Genomic DNA, 21,439 nt, shown 5'->3' on the forward strand with positions numbered 1-21,439 from the left:
TTTAAGATAACCATATTTACAGAACAAAATTGAAAATTATAAATATCAATTCTTTTAATATTTGAAATTTTAAAATATAATCTTTGAAGAAAGTAGTGATTCTCCCAGTGAGGAGTTTGAGATCTGAGAACGGACAGACTGCCTGCTCAAGTTGGTCCCTGACTCCTGAGTAGCCTAACTGGGAGACATCCCCCACTAGGGGCAGACTGATACCACACACCTCACATGGCTGGGTGCACCTCTGAAATGAAGCTTCCAGAGGAACGATCAGACAGCAACATTTGCTGTTCAGCAATATTCACTCTTCTGCAGCCCCCACTGCTGATACCCAGGCAAACAGGGTCTGGAGTGGACCTCAAGCAAATTCCAACAGACCTGCAACTGAGGGTCCTGACTGTTAGAAGGAAAACTAACAAACAGAAAGGACATCCACACCAAAACCCCATCTGTACATCACCATCATCAAAGACCAAAGGTAGATAAAATCACAAAAACGGTGAAAAAGCAGTGCAAAAAGTTGGAAATTCTAAAAATCAGAGTGCCTCTCCCCATCCAAAGGAATGCAAATCCTTGCCAGCAAAGGAACAAAGCTGGATGGAGAATGACTATGATGAGTCGAGAGAAGAAGGCTTCAGACAATCAAACTTTTCCAAGCTAGAGGAGAAAGTACGAACCCAACGCAAAGAAGATAAAAACCTTGAAAAAAGATTTGACGAATGGCTAACTAGAATAACCAATGTAGAGAAATCCTTATAATGACCTGATAGAGATTAAAACCATGACAAGAGAACAATGTGAGAAATGCACAAGCTTCAGTAAGTGACTCAATCAACTGGAAGAAAGGGTATCAGTGATTGAAGATCCAATGAATGAAATGAAGCAAGAAGAGAAGCTTAGGGAACAAAGAGTAAAAAGAAATGAGCAAAGCCTCCAAGAAGGGGCTATATGAAAAGAGCAAATCTACATCTGATTGGTGTGCCTGAAAGTGATGGGGAGAATGGAACCAAGTTGGAAAACACTCTTCAGGATATTATCCAGGAGAACTTCCCCAACCTAGCAAGGCAGGCCAACATTCAAATTCAGGAAATACAGAGAATGCCACAAAGATACTCCTTGAGAAGAGCAACTCAAGACACATAATGGTCAGATTCACCAAAGCTGAAATGAAGGAAAAAATGTTATGGGCAGCCAGAGAGAAAGGTCGGGTTGCCCACAAAGGGAAACCCATCAGACTAACAGTGAATCTCTCAGCAGAAACTCTACAAACCAGAAGAGAGTGGGGGCCAATATTCAACATTTTTAAAGAAAAGAATTTTCAACCCAGAATTTTATATCCAGCCAAACTAAGTTTCATAAGTGAAGGAGAAATAAAATAATTTACAGACAAGCAAAAGTTGAGAGATTTTGTCACTACCAGGCCTTCCCTACAAGAGCTGCTGAAGGAATCCCTAAACGTGGAAAGGAACAACCAGTACCAGCCACTGCAAAAACATGACAAAATGTAAAGACCATCGATGCTAGGAAGTAACTGCATCGACTAACGAGCAAAATAACCAGCTAACCTCATAATGACAGGATTATATTCACACATAACAATATTAACCTTAAATGTAAATGTAAATGGGCTAAATTCTCCAATTAAAAGCCACAGACTGGCAAATTGGATAAAGAGTCAAGACCTATCAGTTTGCTATATTCAGGAGACCCATCTCACGTGCAGAGACACACATAGGCCCTAAATAAAGGGATGGAGGAAAACCTACCGAGTAAATGGAAAACAAAAAAGGCAGGGGTTGCAATCCTAGTCTCTGATAAAACAGACTTTAAACCAACAAAGATCAAAAGAGACAAAGAAGGCCATTACATAATGGTAAATGGATCAATTCAACAAGAAAAGCTATTCTAAATGTATATGCACCCAATACAGGAGCACCCAGATTCATAAAGCAAGTCCTTAGAGACTTACAAAGAGACTTAGACTCCCATACAATAATAATGGGAGACTCTAACACTGATCTGTCTAATGTTGACAGTTGGGAATTGAACTCAACTCTACACCAAGTGGACCTAATAGACATCTACAGAATTCTCCACCCCAAATCAACAGAATATACATTCTTCTCAGCACCACATCGCACTTATTCCAAAATTGATCACATAGTTGGAAGTAAAGCACCTCCTCAGCAAATGTAAAACAACAGAAATTATAACAAACTGTCTCTCAGACCATAGTGCAATCACATTAGAAGTCAGGATTAAGAAACTCATCAAAACCACTCAACTACATGGAAACTGAACAACGTGATCCTGAATGATGACTGGGTACATAACGAAATGAAGGCCAGAAATAAAGATGTTCTTCGAAACAATGAGAACAATGATACAACATACCAGAATCCCTGGGACACATTTAAAGCAGTGTGTAGAGGGAAATTTATAGCACTAAATGCCCACAAGAGAAAGTAGGAAAGATCTAAAAGTGACACCCTAACATCACAATTAAAGGAACTAGAGAAGCAACAGCAAACACATCCAAAAGCTAGCAGAAGGCAAGGAATAACTAAAATCATAGCAGAACAGAAGGAGATACAGACACACAAACCCTTCAAAAAATCAATGAATCCAGGAGTTGGTTTTTTGAAAAGATCAACAAAATTGATAGACCACTAGCAAGAATAACAAAAAAGAAAAGATGGAAGAATCAAATAGATGCAATAAAAAATTATAAAGGGGATATCACCACTGACCCCACAAAATACAAACTACCATCAGAGAATACTGTAAACATCTCTACGCAAATAAACTAGAAAACTTAGAAGAAATGGATAAATTCCTGGACACATACACTCTCCCAAGACTAAAACAGGAAGAAGTTGAATCCCTAAATAGACCAATAACAGGCTCTGAAATTGAGGCAATAATTAATAGCCTACCAACTAAAAAACTCCAGGACCAGACGAATTCACAGCCAAATTCTTCCAGAGGTACAAATAGGAACTGGTACCATACCTTCTGAAATTATTCCAATCAATATAAAAAGAGGGAATCCTTCCTAACTCATTTTATGAGGCCAACATCATCCTGATACCAAAACCTGGCAGAAACACAACAATAAGAGAATTTTAGACCAATTTCCCTGATGAACATTGATGCAAAAATTCTCAATAAAATATTGGCAAAACGAATCCAGCAGCACATCAAAAACTTATCCATCATGATCAAATGGGCTTCATCCCTGGGATTCAAGGCTGGTTCAACATACGCAAATCAATAAACGTAATCCAGCATATAAACAGAACCAAAGATGAAAACCACATGATTATCTCAATAGATGCAGAAAAGGCCTTTGACAAAATTCAACAGCCTTCATGCTAAAAACGCTCTATAAATTTGGTATTGATGGAACATATCTCAAAATAATAAGAGCTATTTATGACAAACCCACAGCCAATATCATACTGAATGGGCAAAAACTGGAAGCATTCCCCTTGAAAACTGGCACAAGAGAGGGATGCCCTCTCTCACCATTCCAATTCAACATAGTCTTGGAAGTTCTGGCTAGGGCAATCAGGCAAGAGAAAGAAATAAACGATATTCAATTAGGAAAAGAGGAAGTCAAATTGTCCCTGTTTACAGATGACATGGTTGTATGTATATTTAGAAAACCCCATTTTCTCAGCCCAAAATATGCTTAAGCTGATAAGCAACTTCAGCAAAGTCTCAAGATACAAAATCAATGTGCAAAAATCACAAGCATTCTTATATACCAATAACAGACAAACAGAGAGCCAAATCATGAGTGAAATCCCATTCACAATAGCTTCGAAGAGAATAAAATACCTAGGAATACAACTTACAAGGGATGTGAAGGACCTCTTCAAGGAGAACTGCAAACTACTGCTCAGTGAAATAAGAGGACAAAAACAAATGAAAGAACATTCCATGCTCATGGATATGCTACAAGGCTACGGTAACCAAAACAGCATGGTACTGGTACCAAAACAGAGACATAGACCAATGGAACAGAAGAGAGCCCTCAGTAATAATACCACACATCTACAGCCATCTGATCTGTGACAAACCCGCCAAACACAAGAAGTGGGGAAAGGATTCCCTATTTAATAGATGGTGCTGGGAAAACTGAGTAGCCATATGTAGTAAGCTGAAACTGGATCCCTTCCTTGCACCTTATACGAAAATTAATTCAAGATGGATTAGAGACTAAATGTTAGACCTAAAAGCATAAAAGCCCTAGAGGAAAACCTAGGCAATACCATTCAGGTCATAGGCATGGGCAAGGGCTTCATGACTGAACACCAAAAGCAATGGCAACAAAAGCCAAAATTGACAAATGGGATCTAATTAAACTGAAGAGCTTCTGCACAGCAAAAGAAACTACCATCAGAGTGAACAGGCAGTCTACAAAATGGGAGAAAATTTTTACAATCTACTCATCTTACAAAGGGCTAATATCCAGAATCTACAAAGAACTTAAACAAATTTACAAGAAAAAGACAACCCCATCAAAATGTGGGGAAAGGATATGTACAGACACTTCTCAAAAGAAGACATTTATGCAGCCAACAGACACATGAAAAATTTCTCATCATCACTGGCCATCAGAGAAATGCAAATCAAAACCACAATGAGATACCATCTCACACCAGTTAGAATGGCAATCATTCAAAAGTCAGGAAACAACAGGTGCTGGAGAGGATGTGGAGAAATAGGAACACTTTTCCACTGTTGGTGGGACTGTAAACTAGTTCAACCATTGTGGAAGTCTGTGTGGTGATTCCTCAAGGATCTAGAATTAGAAATACCATTTGACCCAGCCATCCCATTACTGGGTATATACCCAAAGGATTATAAATAATGCTGCTATAAAGACACATGCACATGTATGTTTATTTTGGCACTATTTACAATAACAAAGACTTGGAACCAACCCAAATATCCATCAATGACAGACTGGATTAAGAAAATGTGGCACATATACACCATGGAATACAATGCAGCCTTAAAAAAGGATAAGTTCATGTCCTTTGCAGGGACATGGATGCAGCTGAAAACCATCATTCTCAGCAAACTATAGCAAGAACAGAAAACTGAACACCACATGTTGTCACTCACAGGTGGGAATTGAACAATGAGAACGCTTGGACACAGAAAGGGGAACATCACACACTGGGGCCTGTTGTGGGGTTGGGGGAGCGGGGGGAGGGATAGCATTAGGAGATATACCTAATGTAATTGATGTGTTTATGGGTGCAGCACACCAACATGGCACAGGTATACATATGTAACAAATCTGCACGTTATTCACATGTACCCTAGAACTTAAAGTATAATAAAAAATAAAATAAAATAAAATATTGAAATCATAAACAAATTATAAGTATTAATACTTTAAAAAATAATTTGACTAAAATAAGTGGCTGTGTAAGGGGCATTGGAAGTTTTATAATTTCCTAATTATTAATATTAGGGACTCTGATGATATTTTTTAATTAATTGAGAAAGAAATCCTTAAGAATATTATTCAAAGTCATGGAATATTTTTGCTTTTTTAATAACTTATTAGATAATTCCAACCAATGCCCTAAAACAATAGATAAATTGAAAAATATGTAAGTGGACAATATCTGCTTGAGATTATTGAGAGCTAATGTGATTGTAACTAGGAGATCTAGCAGAGGAGAAAGATTAGGAGAGTATGCCAAATCCTGAGCAGGAATACAAAACCAAATTCATCTTTCAGTTTTGTGTGTTGCTTGCTTTGGACGACTCACTTATTCACTCAGCTCTGGAAAACTTTCAGCCATTATCACTTATGCATCACCGTTTTCCCATTCTTTTCAGTTTCTTCTAGAATTTCTATTAGATATATGCTAAATGGTCTCCATCTATCTTCTATAGCTATTACAACCCTCTTCTTATTTCCATTTCTTCTATATTTTATTCCAGATTATTTTCTTATATATTATCCATGTAATGAATTCTTTTGAAAATTATCTTTAATCTACAAATTTTTGTGACCATTATTTACAGAAGTTTTATTTTGTTCTTTTCCAAAATACCTCTTTTTGCTTCCATCATGTCATCTTCTGATTTTGATAGTTTACATAGTTTTAAATGTTTGTAGTTTCTTTTAGGTTGTTCAACTTTTTTCTCCTTCATGGACTTCCCTTTGTAGGGGTCTACTTATTTGTGTGGCTTGTAATTTTTTTATTATGATTTTGTCATCAGCAAGTGTTGCTCTCTGTGGGAGTTCCTTTCTCTTTGAATTTATACATAAGGCTAAGTTTGTATAATACCTTCCTGGATCCTAGGAGTTTTACTAGTTGTGTACCAGGCTTTTAATTCATTTTTCAGCTTTGGGTCTTCTATTGTGCATAATAGAATGTGTATGCTCTGTACTCATTAAAGTTGCAAACCTAGGTTCTTGATTTTCTAACAATTCTGTCCAGTTTCATGGCTAGATAGCTAGCTTTTATGTGGCTTTCATAAAGTACTGGATGTAGTTCTTCCTGTCCCCACTTCACAACTGGGGTAATCCTCCAAGTTCCTAGACTTTAGGCAAGGAGGCACAATTCCAGTCTCTCGCCTTTCATGGCTCTGAGTCCCATCTCCTGTTCCTACATGTACAACAAGCCTCAGAATTCAGTTCTTTGGGACCTTAATCTGGTTTGATAGAACTGTGACCCACTTTGGCCTCAGCTGTGACTGTTTGACATTTTAAATTTCCTCTATGTATTTGGACTTGCAGATTCAAGCTCAGATATGCATTTAGTTAAAAAGAAAAATAGTCTATGGTTTTGAAGTAGAAAAATGGAAGTTTTCCCATATCATCTTAGATAGGCATATTGACATGATGTTTTCCCTAAGAAGCTCCCCAGCCTCTCATAAAAATATGCTCCTTATCCTTCACATGCCCTCCACTCTTCCCGGGTAAATATAAATATAGGTTCTCTATGTAACTATATGTAATATCATTATAACCTAATAACTCATGACATGTATTCTAGTAGTAACATTTTTCCATGCCTAATATTTATCATTTACATATTAAATTAAGCAATTATCCATAAATATATATTAATGGTTTATATACTGTTTAACATTTTATTCACTTTTGTATATACCGAATACTACCAACATGTGATAATAAAACAAACAGAAGATCATATATGTAAGTGTACAATATTTCTTCATTCTTTCAACTACTATGTATTGAATGGCTGCTATATTCCAAGCGCGTAATAGGCACTTTAAATCACTGAATAAAACAGAAGATTTTTAATGTTATTTTATTCATGTCGGTGAAAAGAATGACCAGTTCTCTTGCGTTGGGAAGTGACATTGAGCAGAAGTAGTAGGAGCCATCCATGCAAAGACAGTTTAGAACCCCCTCTTTCATAGAATGAAAGCTTGACCTACAATCCAATCCTTCACTGGCATTTTTATGTTGGTGAGTGGTAATAAACATTAAATTGTCTCTGGTATTTTTACAGCTTAGCAAATGGAGTACCTTTGGAACTCTGGAAGTTATACCTCAGATTGAATTGGGAACACAGATGTTCTCGGTGGTGACAGAAGACGATTGTGAAATTCTTAAAATCCCAGCAAAGGGATATGCAAAGATAAAGGAGGTATGATGATATCTAATATTATATATAAACAGAAATTGGGCATAAATTCAAGCTGTATTTTGCTTCTGTAGACAAAGATATCCATATCTGTTTTATTTGTAACTTTAACTTAAGCTAGAGACATTTAAAAAGTGGTTTATTTGACAAAAATCACTTGAGTGCTGGTGATAGGTAAGGTGTAAACAAAGGTCTCAATGAATATATTTTAGGTAATTTTAGAATACCCTTTGGCTTTTCATTAATTTTAAACTCATTCATTCATTCATTCAACAAATATGTGTTTTGCATGTTCGCAACATGTCATATGCTAAGAATAAAGAATACTAGAATAATAAGACAGATAATAGTACTGCTGCTTTCCCAGTCTCTATAGTCTGCTTAAGGAGGAAAAATACTTGAATGTGATTGGCATGATATTTCATAAGTACAACAAACATCAAACTCAGAGCTGAATGAGTAAGTGATAACAACTTATTCTAATTCCTTAATTCTGCAGCTTTAAGATACTCATTTACTTAAAGTTTAATAATTTATTATCTTCTAATCAAATCCAAATTTTTTCTTGACTCCTATTTCTCCTCCTTTGGATAGCAGAGGAAGTTTGTATAAATAATGGGATTGAGGCTGGGGGCGGTGGCTCACGCCTGTAATCCCAGTACTTTGGGAGGCCAAGGCGGGTGGATCACCTGAGGTAAAGAGCTCGAGACCAGCCTGACCGACATGGAGAAACCCCATCTCTACTAAAAGGACAAAATTAGCTGGATGTGGTGGCACATCCCTGTAATCCCAGCACTTTAGGAGACTGAGGCAGGCAGATCACCCGAGGTAGGGAGTTGGAGACCAGCCTGACCAACATGGAGAAACCCTATCTCTACTAAAAATACAAAATTAGCCGGATGTGGTAGTGCATGCCTGTAATCCCAGCAACTGGGAAGGCTGAAGCAGGAGAATTGCTTGAATCCGGGAAGTGGAGTTTGCGGTGAGGCGAGATCGCACCATTCATTGCACTCCAGCCTGGGCAACAAGAGTGAAACTCCATCTCAAAAATAAATAAACAAAAAATAATGGGATTGAAAGGTTTCCATGATCCTGCTGTTTCATCTGTTTTTAAATGAGCTTAAGCCAGATGCAGGTCCTGCAGAAAGCCAGTATAAACCATGGTTCAGTGCTCCTGTGGAGTGGAGTTGAGAAGACAGCTATCTTCTTGGGTCTCCAGGGGTGGGGATTTCTTGTGATTTAGTGGTCACAGTGTCAGTAGTGCAAGTAATTCTCTCACAATTCAACATTATTCCAAATCCCTGATGTTCATTTGTTTTGATTTTCAGAGTGGCTGGCTTTAACAAAACATTCTGTATGTTTTGTTTTTATTTCCCAAATATCAGTACCAGTTACTTGATTTCATCAAACACAACTTTTCAGTTTAATCTTGACTGTGACAGCGTTTTAAAAAACTCCTAAAACATTTATAGAAGTATAATATATAATGAAAGGCGAGCAAATATAATTTTAGTAAGTAGATCTGAAGATTAACATTTTAATATGTCTATGTGGCCACAGAGTAATGCTCTGATAAAATTCAGAGTATCCTGTACTAACTTTTATTCATATGGCCTTTATTTTACTTCTCTCACTATTTATCTATTTGCTATTTCTTTGATTTTAAATGGCCTATTATTAAAAATTTGATAATGACATTCTATTTCAGGAAAAAATAAAAATTGAAAATATGCAAAAGTTGAAATTAATCCATATGTGTCCTTATTATGAGGAATGGCCTACTTTATCCATATATGAGCTAATTGCACTCCTTAAATGGAAAAAATTTCCTCCAGGTCATGGTGAGTTTAATGCGATTTTGGATCATTTTGTTTGCATTCTGTTATATTATTGGAATTGAAATTCCTCATAGTTGTAACATTTTATACAATATTTCTTCATATAAATATTCTCTAATTTATTTGAGAATAACATTTGAATTGGACATTTAGATTATTTCCTGCTTTTTATTAAAAGTGATACTGTTCTGGCTTGAAGAGTGGCCTCAGGACTAACCTTACTTTAACATCTCTCTCTACTCCCTATAACTGTTCCCCTCTTGCCCCACCCTGACGGTTACTATAAGGGCCAAACTGAAAAGGAGAAATACTAGAAGGTATAGCCACAAGAGAAAAGGGAAAAAACCATTTTTTTCTTTTCCTTTTTCCTGGGTAGATAACTATTTAAGCAGCAAGTTTGCTAATCTGTACTTGTGCTACACATATTAGCCATGGAAAAAAATAATTATGGAGAATGAGTGAGGCCTAGATAAGAGAAAGTAACAGTGAAGCACCTACATTTTCAATATTCAGCATAGCAAAAAGACACGGATTTCCTGGATTATGTGTACGCAAAAAATGTAGGTGGTATTGAGCCATTTTACATGATTTGTCCATCTATGAAAGCCAATTTAACAAGGGTTGCCAGCCCAAGAGGAACTGTGGTAGGATGGGCCAGAGCTTTAGGTCTCTTTTGGTAAGGAAACACAATTGCTTCATGGGAGACAGCCACAGATAACAGAGAGAGGATGGCAACCTCGCCTCTCTTTCCTCACAGCCAGTGAAGGAGCCAGAACTTACATTATAATGGAAGAGGAAATGTTTGAAAGAAATACTTCTACCCCAAGTCTGCAAAGCCACAATTATAGTGAGGGACATTTTTAATTTAAGTTTGAGATTAAAGTTCTAAAACAAATGAATCTAATTGGTAAATTCTGGACAGCAACTATTTTAATAATAAAAACATGGCAGAGTATTTATGAAATCTGGCTAAGGTATCCTTTGAAGGAAACACTGTAACATAGGAAAATGAGGTTCAGCATACCAGGAGTTCTTTTATTGAAAAAAAAGTAAATATCATTAGAGGAAGTTTATGCTTCAAAAAGCAGGGACACTCTAATAAACCACTTAAATTTGGTGAGAGTCTAAAACATTTCTCGTATTTGTTCCAAATTTCCTTCTACTGCTTGCATTTATATGTTATTTATCATGTTTTTGAGATGTAGCATTTAATCCATGTTCAGTCAAATAACTATTTTTGCTCATAAATTTGAATATTTGTAATATGATGTTTTTGTTTATATTTTTCCTGATTAGTTATAAATGGCATTTTTTAAACCAAAAGTACAAATGGAAGGCAAGTAGTAAACTGACTTGTAAAAAATCAGGAATTGAATATTTCTAAATTCCCCATGTTTATTACATAGAAACAGATGAGCATCTCAGAACCAGTTTGATACCTCGAGGTGCCAGTGATTCAAGTACCTGTGATAGTGATGTCTTTTTGTTCCTTCACTCATCCTTCACTGCTGTCTTTTGTTTTGGACAATATTTTCTAATGTAGCATATTAATTCTTTTAATATTTTTTCACCATATTTGTTATTTTTCATGGTTGCTTTATTTTTTACGGTTGTTTTGGATTTGTCACGGTTTTGTCACAGGTTTTCCACTTTGAATCAGAAATATCAAATTTTGATCCTTGCCTCTCTTCCAGGCTTTTAATAAAAATATAATATCCAATCCTTGCCAGTCTATCATTATATTAATATTTTTGAGTTGATTAAAAAGGAAGAAAGAGACCATCATAAAGGTATTTTAAATTAGGTGATCCAAAAGAATATGAAATTTGGAAAGGGGAGAATGATTATGTGTTTTAATATATTTGATTACTAATGATAATAATCTCTCTTTTGATCTAAAATATCAATCAAAAATACTAAAATTTTGCATCAAAGAGCTAAAAAGATACTGAGAAAGTTAACATACTCTTTCCTAGACTAATATTGAATTCAAGTTCTTTTTGGTAAGTATCTTGAAAAATAAATGGTGGTGTTTGTTAAACTACCGATTGCATTGGACAATCTGTGAGTCTATTGAATAAATCAAAATAACATTGTTTTCTCACCTATTCCCAAACATATAAATGTGTGGTACTTTCATAGTTTTAGAAAGTATTTATCTTCCTTAAAGAAGAATGACAGCTTCATCTGATAATCATCAAAGCCCTATGGGTTCTGAAAGACTGTAGTTTTTATAAATAAATATACCTATGTGAAGAATAAGTCCTGTCAAATTCATCTAATTTTCTTTTATGGTAGTGACAAACTTGATATATCAAAGAGAAGAATTGGATTATAATACTTCCTGACTGTTTACTCAAGGTTTAGTTTGAATTTTTATCAGAGAATGTAGAGAATGTAGCTCAAATTACACTTTTATTATCTGGGTTGAAAATTAGCAGTAGTATGATTTCCAAAGCATAATTATGTGTGTTTTGATCTTATTTTAAATATATATAGTGGATAGAGTTTCAGAGGGATTTAGTTAATTATTCAAAAGCTTGATAGAGTTTAGGATTAATCCTTGGCAATCAATGAAATAAGTAAAGCTTGTATCTGACTCTATTTGCTTTGTTAACTTCTTAAGTCTTCCTACTTTTGCTTCATATGCTAAGGGAACCTTATTATAGTGAATATGTATAGTGTTGCTTATCATTTGGGTGTGTCCAATTTATATCACATCAACTAAAGTCTTCCCAGTTGTTATTCTTTCAAGATGTGGCTGACTTGAAAGTGACAACCAGCTTAGGTCACTAATCAGCTCATTCCCATGTGTATCATGAATATAATAAAAAATGGTAAACTGACTTGGTAAACATTTAACTATTTATGCATATTTTGTTGTTTTCTTGCTAATGTCAGTATGCCCCCATCTTTCTCCAGGTAGGATTTGATATAGCAAACGTGATAATTGGAAAAACTAAAAAAATTACATCAACAAATTTAGTGCAGAAAGATAAAATATGTGAAAATCATAATAGTGACAATAATAATAGTCAAAATTATATCTAGTTATCTCAAACCAAAAGTGGAGTATTTCAGTCACAAAATACATAGGCTCTACATCCCATCAACCTTTTGACATCAGTCTCTTCCAATTCAATTTACTCTGCAGGGAATCAAAAGTCTTAGTCCCATGAGACTCTTGAGCATCCCAGAACTAGTTTGATACCTCGAGGTGCCAGTGATTCAAGTACCTGTGATGGTGATGCCTTTTTGTTCCTTCATTCATCCTTCACTGGTCTCTTTTGTCTTGGATAATATTTTCTAGTGTAGCATTCTTTTAATAATTTTTCACCATATTTGTTATTTTTTATGGTTGCTTTAGGGCTTACCATATACATTTCAATTTAACAGAATCTACTTCAGATTTTTACTGACTTTATTCCAGTTTTAAATATGACTCTTATATAGCTCTATTGCCATTTCCTCCTTTATATGTTATTGTTATTATACAGATTGCAGCTACATATGTTACAAATTCAACAATACATTATTATTTTAGATAAAGTTATGTCTCAAAAACAGAGAAAAAAGAGATCAAATATATATTTATAGTGTTCATTATATTAGACATCTTATTTACCATTTCTAGTCCTTTTTATTTGTTCCTGCGGACTCGAGTCGCCATCTGATATGCTTTCCTTAGTTCAGTATCAGTTTTCTCCCACCTGCTTTCTTATGCTGCTATTGGCAAATATATTATATTTCTATATGTTATATATCCAACAACATTATACACATATTATTTCACACAGTCACTCTTTATGAGTAAGAGAAGAATGGATAAGAAATATGTATTTCTCTTACCTTTTATAATTACACATTTACCTTTAGTGATACTTTTTGATTTTTCATGTGGATTCAAATTTTATTTGGGGATGCTTGTTTGCAGCCTGAAGAACTTTTTTTAGTATTTCTTTGAGGGAGTATATGCTAGTAACAAATACTGCCAGGTTTTCTTTTACTGAGAATTTCTTCATTTCTCCCTTACTTTTGAAAGACAGCTTTGCGGGGTATAGGATTTGAAGTTGAAATTGGGTTATTTTGTATATTTTAAAAATGCAATCATATTTTCTTCTGGCTTCTATTATTGTTTCTGATGAGAAGACAGCTGTTAATCTTTCTGGGATTCACTTATAAGTGACAAGACTTTTGCTTGCTGGTTTCAGTATTTTTTCCTTGTCTTTCACTTAAAGAAGTTTTACTATAATGTGTCTGTTTGCTTATTTTCTTACCTAATACTAGAATTTTCTGTCACATACCTTAAAGCCCTATTTGTTACTAATCTCTTCTGTTTCTGACTCCCTTTATCCGATATTGTTAGCTATGCAATCAGTTTTAAAGTTTTTCTTGTTATTCACCCGCTTAGAAATAGTTTAGGTCCTCTCATTGTTATTCAGGTAAAATGCAAAATCCTTAATATAGTTTGAAAGGCCATTTGTATCTAGGTCATACCTATATCTCAAAGTTTTAATTTTAATAATTCTTCTCCTTTTTTGTTCGTGTTTCTGCCAACCTGGACTTTTATTGGTTCTTCTATGTCACTATTGCCATTGAGGCCTTTTACATATGTTGTTCCTTCTTCCTGGAGAAGTTACTTACCCCTCATTCAGTACATTTACTATTGTTAAGATAATGTTTTCTGGACCAGTTGAGATTCTATTGCTCTTTCTTTGCTTGCAGAGATGCCTGTTTGTCTCTCTGAGGGTCAACAAACTTTTTCTGCTAAAGAGCAGATACTAAATATTAGCTTTATAGGTCATATAGTGCCTCTGTTACATATCCGCCCCCTTCTTCTTCTTTTTTTTTTTTGAGGCGGAGTGTCGCTGTGTCGTCCAGGCTGGAGTGCAGTGGCGCGATCTCGGCTCACTGCAAGCTCTGCCTCCCGGGTTTACGCCATTCTCCTGCCTCAGCCTCCCGAGTAGCTGGGACTACAGGCGCCCGCCACCTCGCCCGGCTAGTTTTTTGTGTGTTTTAGTAGAGACAGGGTTTCAGTGACCTCGTGATCCACCCTCCTCGGCCTCCCTCCCAAAGTGCTGGGATTACAGGCTTGAGCCACGGCGCCCGGCCAGCCCCTTCTTCTTTTTAAAGCCTATAACAATGTAAGAATCATCCTTAGTTGTAGTGTTATAAAAAAAAAAAAAAAAAAAAAATTATTTAATTTAAAAAAAGGGGCCTTGGGTCAGATTTGGTCCATGGTGTAAAGTTTTCTAACTCCTGTCCTATCTTATTTTGTTAATCACCTTTCTTTTTTTTTGGTGGGGGACAGGGATGGGGGACAAGGTCTTATTATATTGCCCAGGCTGGACTCAAACTCCTGGGCTCAAGTGATCATTCCACCTCAGCCGTTCGAGTAGCTGAGACTAAAGGCACATGCCACCATGCCTGGCTTTCCTTGTACTATCTTAACACTCATTATTCTATGTCATAATTAATAGTTTAAGGGTCAGTTTTTCCACTAGACTTAAAATTTCTTTGGAATGGGACCATCTTATTTTTTAGTACCCAACAAGTATCTAGAATTTGCAAGCCCTTGAAAATATTGTTGATGAGTGAACGAATATTTTGATGTCAGTGTTTACCCTTAGACCAAAGTTATGACTTTTTTTTTCCAAAAGAAAATTTGACTCTTTGCTGGTCAGTACATCTGAGTTGTATTAGCACTTAGCATTAATTTTCTCTGTTTGAGGAAAATGCTATCATTAATTCAAATTTAAAATATTTTAATACGTTTATTGATAAATCTGATTAAAACACAATGTGTTGCTTTGCTTTGCTATCATTGAGTAGACATTTTACAGAATTGTATCATTGCCATAAATCAACCATTAATAATGCTGAAAGGCTATACTGTCTTAAACTCACAATCCAGGAAGAATAAAGGCAATTTGGATTTAAGGTAAGGTTAAATAAGGAAAATATTAGCACGACATTAAGGACAACAATAGTTAAAGGAAGGCTTTCCTCTTCAGTGAATCACCAGGAGTAAAAGATTTGTAGAATCTATCAACTAATTTTCATTTTTGGTCATCATGTTTAATTCTCACTATGCATGCAGCAAGCTTTCTACTACATGGGGTATGAGAAATGGAATGATCACTGATAAATGTAATTGAAGTATAATCTCCCTCCTTCTTAAGTTTGTCATCATACATACTGTTCTTATTAATACAACCGTAAGAAAAAATTTTGGCGAATGATGAATACTGTAGATTATATGGTTCAATGCCCCTTCCAAACACTTCTAACCAACCTGTGAAAGCTAAAAACAACTAAAGACTACATGTTCTAGAATCCTTTGTGAAAGTTTTAATTTTGATTATGGCCTCCATTCTGCCCAGTGTGTATTTCTCTACAGTATTTGGAAGAAGTCAGGAGCCGCTCTCCTTGCAAGCATGGTGATGAGCATGGTGGTTCTAAAGTTCGTCCCCTGTATCACACGTGATGAGTGTCACACAGCAGCAGGAGTGAGGTTTCCTTTAGAAGGGCTCTGTGTTGTGAGTGGGCATTTATTTTCTTGCTCTATAGTATTGAATTCTAGTTTTATAGTCCTACTAGAGCTTCCTAACACCCTCTGATAAACCATTTTTTAATTGAGATTAGATAGCAAGAGTCTGCTGTCTGTACCTAGGAACAAAGGGCTGTGCACTGGGTGTTCATTCTACAAATGATCTCCTTTGTGAATAACTACGTTTTTCAAAAATTTTTCATTTGAAAAAATAATTTTTTTCATAAGAAATATGAAGTTTGTCTCTTCATATTCTTAACATCTGTGTACAGAACACCTTGCTAATTGCTTTTGTCGTGGCAATGAAAAGAAATACATTTTAAAATCACTTAAAGTCGTGCCGGACACAGTGACTCACACCCATAATCCCAGCACTTTGGGAGGCCAAGGCGGGTGGACCACCTGAGGTCAGGAGCTTGAGACCAGCCTGGACAACCTGGCGAAACCCCGTCTCTACTAAAAGTACAAAAATTAGCCTGGCCCTGTGGCAGGCGCCTGTAATCCCAGCTACTTAGGAGGCTGAGGCAGGAGAATCTCTTGAACCAGGAGGCAGAGATTGCAGTGAGCCGAGATCATGCTGCAGCACTCCAGCCTGGGTGACAGAGCAAGACTCCGTCTCAAAAATAAAATAAAATAAAATAAAATCACTTAAAGTTAAATGCTTGAGTAGCTACACTGTACTCCTTACTATGTAGGACAGTTTGAGCTTTCCTTTTTGATCTCAAAGATTTAATAATTAGAAAAATACAAAAAGTATGATTGTTAAACAAGTGAGATAGATCAAAATATCATGTCTTAAAATGATTTTCACTATCTCATGGACATATATATTATATAACATAATAAATATCACAGACACAGTGGAAACTGAATGGGAGAGAGGATATTTTGGATATGGTTGAACTGAAAGTAGGAGTGATAATGCTAGGCAGGAAAAATAGCATAAGCCAATATATGGTTTTTGCAGATCTTGCTTTAGAAAAGTTGATCAAACAGTCCAATTTAATCAGATGAATATTCATGAGCATTGGGAGATCAATAAGACTTTCTGTAGTCTCAGGCATTTTAAATACCATATTCATATTCTTGGGCTTTAACTTACAGATAATTTGACAACATTAAAGGTTTTGAATAACAGAAGAGACCTGAAAAAGTCAAAGTTTTAGGGGAATAGCAGAGCAATATGAGTGATAGTTGAAAGGAGAGAGGTACTAGAAAACCAGAACAATTAGGAGTCAATTTTGGTAGTACCAGAGGCAAAGAGATGAGAGGCAATGGAGATAAGAGACAGTAGTGACAGTAATAATGGAAATAAATTAATATGAGGAATATTTTCATTATTCAGGAGTATTATACAGAATAGATCTTTTCAAATACATTTCCTCTTCTTTGCAATGCTGACAGTCTATGCATGTTGAGGATGTTTTGTTTTTTCAGATCTCTACCAGAGTACTCTGTTGCTGCACAGATGCATATGTCTGTGGGTATCGGTTTAAACACACATCTGACACTGAGAAGTGATTCTCAAGCATGGGTTTAAATGAACCTGTGCTCTCACCCACCACCTACAGCATTAGAATACACATTTCCTGGTATTTCTCACTGTCTCCAAAGTCTTTTGTGAGTACAGGCCACTATTTATGAATGTTCAGAGGAGAGTTGCTTTTATTTTCCTACTCAAAGCCCAAGGATAAAGATAGTTTCCTGAATGACTCACTTCATGTGTGGAAAGATATTTTTATTCATGTTTTCATTGACAGTCTTAATTAACGTTATTTTCCCTTTACTCTTACTTTTATCATTAAAACTCAAGCACTTTGGCTATTGCCATTTTGCAAATGCTCCCAAGGCTTCTTATGAGCCTGTTTACCACTTCTTTCAGCTTTATCTGTAATATATATATTTTTTACTATGAAAGGATTTATGGTGATATTGATCATCTAAAGGTACAAATTCAGCATATATGGATATTTTTTGTTTTCTAAATAATATTTATCAAGATTACTTAAATATAATCCACTACCTCAAAATTGACTTTTCTGTTAGAATTTTTTTTTTTTAATTCAAGAACCTTCAATTTATTTTCCATGAAGCTTCTCTTTTAAATAACTGTTTTCTTATGATTTCATAGTATACCTTTTTTTTTCTCTCTTTTTTTTTAAAATTATACTTTAAGTTCTAGGGTACATGTGCATAACGTGCAGGTTTGTTACATATGTATACTTATGCCATGTTAGTGTGCTGCACCCATCAACTCGTCAGCACCCATCAATTCATCATTTATATCATGTATAACTCCCCAATGCAATCCCTCCCTCCTCCCCCCTCCCCATGATAGGCCCCAGTGTGTCATGTTCCCCTTCCCCAGTCCAAGTGATCTCATTGTTCAGTTCCCACCTATGAGTGAGAACATGCGGTGTTTGGTTTTCTGTTCTTGTGATAGTTTGCTAAGAATGATGGTTTCCAGCTGCATCCATGTCCCTACAAAGGACGCAAACTCATCCTTTTTGATGGCTGCATAGTATTCCATGGTGTATATATGCCACATTTTCTTAATCCAGTCTGTCAGAGATGGACATTTGGGTTGATTCCAAGTCTTTGCTATTGTGAATAGTGCCGCAATAAACATACATGTGCATGTGTCTTTGTGGTAGAGTAATTTATAATCCTTTGGGCATATACCCAGTAGTGAGATGGCTGGGTCATATGGTACATCTAGTTCTAGATCCTTGAGGAATCGCCATACTGTTTTCCATAATGGTTGAACTAGTTTACAATCCCACCAACAGTGTAAAAGTGTTCCTATTTCTCCACATCCTCTCCAACACCTGTTGTTTCCTGACTTCTTAATGATTGCCATTCTAACTGGTGTGAGATGGTATCTCATTGTGGTTTTGATTTGCATTTCTCTGATGGCGAGTGATGATGAGCATTTTTTCATGTGTCTGTTGGCTGTATGGATGTCTTCTTTTGAGAAATGTCTGTTCATATCCTTTCCCCACTTTTTGATGGGGTTGTTTGTTTTTTCTTGTATATTTGTTTGAGTTCTTTGTAGATTCTGGATATTAGCCCTTTGTCAGATGAGTAGGTTGCAAAAATTTTCTCCCATTCTGTAGGTTGCCTGTTCACTCTGATGGTAGTTTCTTTTGCTGTGCAAAAGCTCTTTAGTTTAATTAGATCCCATTTGTCAATTTTGGCTTTTGCTGCCGTTGCTTTTGGTGTTTTAGACATGAAGTCCTTGCCCATGCCTATGTCCTGAATGGTACTACCTAGATTTTCTTCTAGGTTTTTATGGTATTAGGTCTAACATTTAAGTCTCTAATCCATCTTGAATTAATCTTCGTATAAGGGGTAAGGAAAGGATCCAGTTTCAGCTTTCTACTTATGGCTAGCCAATTTTCCCAGCACCATTTATTAAATAGGGAATCCTTTCCCCATTTTTTGTTTCTCTCAGGTTTGTCAAAGATCAGATGGCTGTAGATGTGTGGTATTATTTCTGAGGACTCTGTTCTGTTCCATTGGTCTATATCTCTGTTGTGGTACCAGTACCATGCTGTTTTGGTTACTGTAGCCTTGTAGTATAGTTTGAAGTCAGGTAGCGTGACGCCTCCAGCTTTGTCCTTTTGACTTAGGATTGTCTTGGCAATGCGGGCTCTTTTTTGGTTCCATATGAACTTTAAAGCAGTTTTTTCCAATTCTGTGAAGAAAGTCATGGTAGCTTGATGGGGATGGCATTGAATCTATAAATCACCTTGGGCAGTATGGCCATTTTCACGATATTGATTCTTCCTATCCATGAGCATGGTATGTTCTTCCATTTGTTTGTGTCCTCTTTGATTTCACTGAGCAGTGGTTTGTAGTTCTCCTTGAAGAGGTCCTTTACATCTCTTGTAAGCTGGATTCCTAGGTATTTTATTCTCTTTGAAGCAATTGTGAATGGAAGTTCATTCCTGATTTGGCTCTCTGCTTGTCTGTTACTGGTGTATAAGAATGCTTGGGATTTTTGCACATTAATTTTGTATCCTGAGACTTTGCTGAAGTTGCTTATCAGCTTAAGGAGATTTTGGGCTGAGACAATGGGGTTTTCTAAATATACAATCATGTCATCTGCAAACAGGGACAATTGACTTCTTCTTTTCCTAACTGGATACCCTTGATTTCTTTCTCTTGCCTGATTGCCCTAGCCAGAACTTCCAACACTATGTTGAATAGGAGTGGTGAGAGAGGGCATCCCTGTCTTGTGCCAGTTTTCAAAGGGAATTTTTCCAGTTTTTGCCCATTCAGTATGATATTAGCTGTGGGTTTGTCATAAATAGCTCTTATTATTTTGAGGTATGTTCCATCAATACCGAATTTATTGAGCGTTTTTAGCATAAAGGGCTGTTGAATTTTGTCAAAAGCCTTTTCTGCATCTATTGAGATAATCATGTGGTTCTTGTCTTTGGTTCTGTTTATATGCTGGATTACGTTTATTGATTTGCAAATGTTGAACCAGCCTTGCATCCCAGGGATGAAGCCCACTTGATCATGGTGGATAAGCTTTTTGATGTGCTGCTGAATCCGGTTTGCCAGTATTTTATTGAGAATTTTTGCATCGATGTTCATCAGGGATATTGGTCTAAAATTTTCTTTTTTTGTTGTGTCTCTGCCAGGCTTTGGTATCAGGATGATGTTGGCCTCATAAAATGAGTTAGGGAGGATTCCCTCTTTTTCTATTGATTGGAATAGTTTCAGAAGGAATGGTACCAGCTCCTCCTTGTACCTCTGGTAGAATTCAGCTGTGAATCCATCTGGTCCTGGACTTTTTTTCGTGGGTAGGCTATTAATTGTTGCCTCAATTTCAGAGGCTACTATTGGTCTATTCAGGGATTCAAATTCTTCCTGGTTTAGTCTTGGGAGAGTGTAAGTGTCCAGGAAGTTATCCATTTCTTCTAGATTTTCTAGTTGATTTGCATAGAGGCATTTATAGTATTCTCTGATGGTTGTTTGTATTTCTGTGGGGTCAGTGGTGATATCCCCTTTATCATTTTTTATTGCGTCTATTTGATTCCTCTCTCTTTTCTTCTTTATTAGTCTTGCTAGCGGTCTGTCAATTTTGTTGATCTTTTCAAAAAACCAACTCCTGGATTCATTGATTTTTTGGAGGGTTTTTTGTGACTCTATCTCCTTCAGTTCTGCTCTGATCTTAGTTATTTCTTGCCTTCTGCTAGCTTTTGAATGTGTTTGCTATTGCCTCTGTAGTTCTTTTAATTGTGATGTTAGAGTGTCAATTTTAGATCTTTCCTGCTTTCTCTTGTGGACATTTAGTGCTATAAATTTCCCTCTACACACTGCTTTAAATGTGTCCCAGAGATTCTGGTATGTTGTATCTTTGTTCTCATTGGTTTCAAAGAACATCTTTA

General features: G+C 36.1%; 1 protein-coding gene across 1 annotated transcript in view; it reads left to right on the forward strand.

Moving 5' to 3' along the window:
- CNBD1 (cyclic nucleotide binding domain containing 1) overlaps nt 1-21,439 on the forward strand; it is a 564,244-nt gene that overhangs the window by 426,865 nt on the left and 115,940 nt on the right. Inside the window, exons 7-8 of the mRNA XM_033202693.1 lie at nt 7,515-7,652; nt 9,358-9,490. Of these exons, the coding sequence (XP_033058584.1) occupies nt 7,515-7,652; nt 9,358-9,490 (271 nt within the window). The remainder of the gene's footprint in view (nt 1-7,514; nt 7,653-9,357; nt 9,491-21,439) is intronic.

The sequence above is a fragment of the Trachypithecus francoisi genome, unplaced genomic scaffold (assembly GCF_009764315.1).
Source record: "Trachypithecus francoisi isolate TF-2019V2 unplaced genomic scaffold, Tfra_2.0 Lachesis_group7, whole genome shotgun sequence".
Lineage (NCBI taxonomy): Eukaryota > Metazoa > Chordata > Mammalia > Primates > Cercopithecidae > Trachypithecus > Trachypithecus francoisi.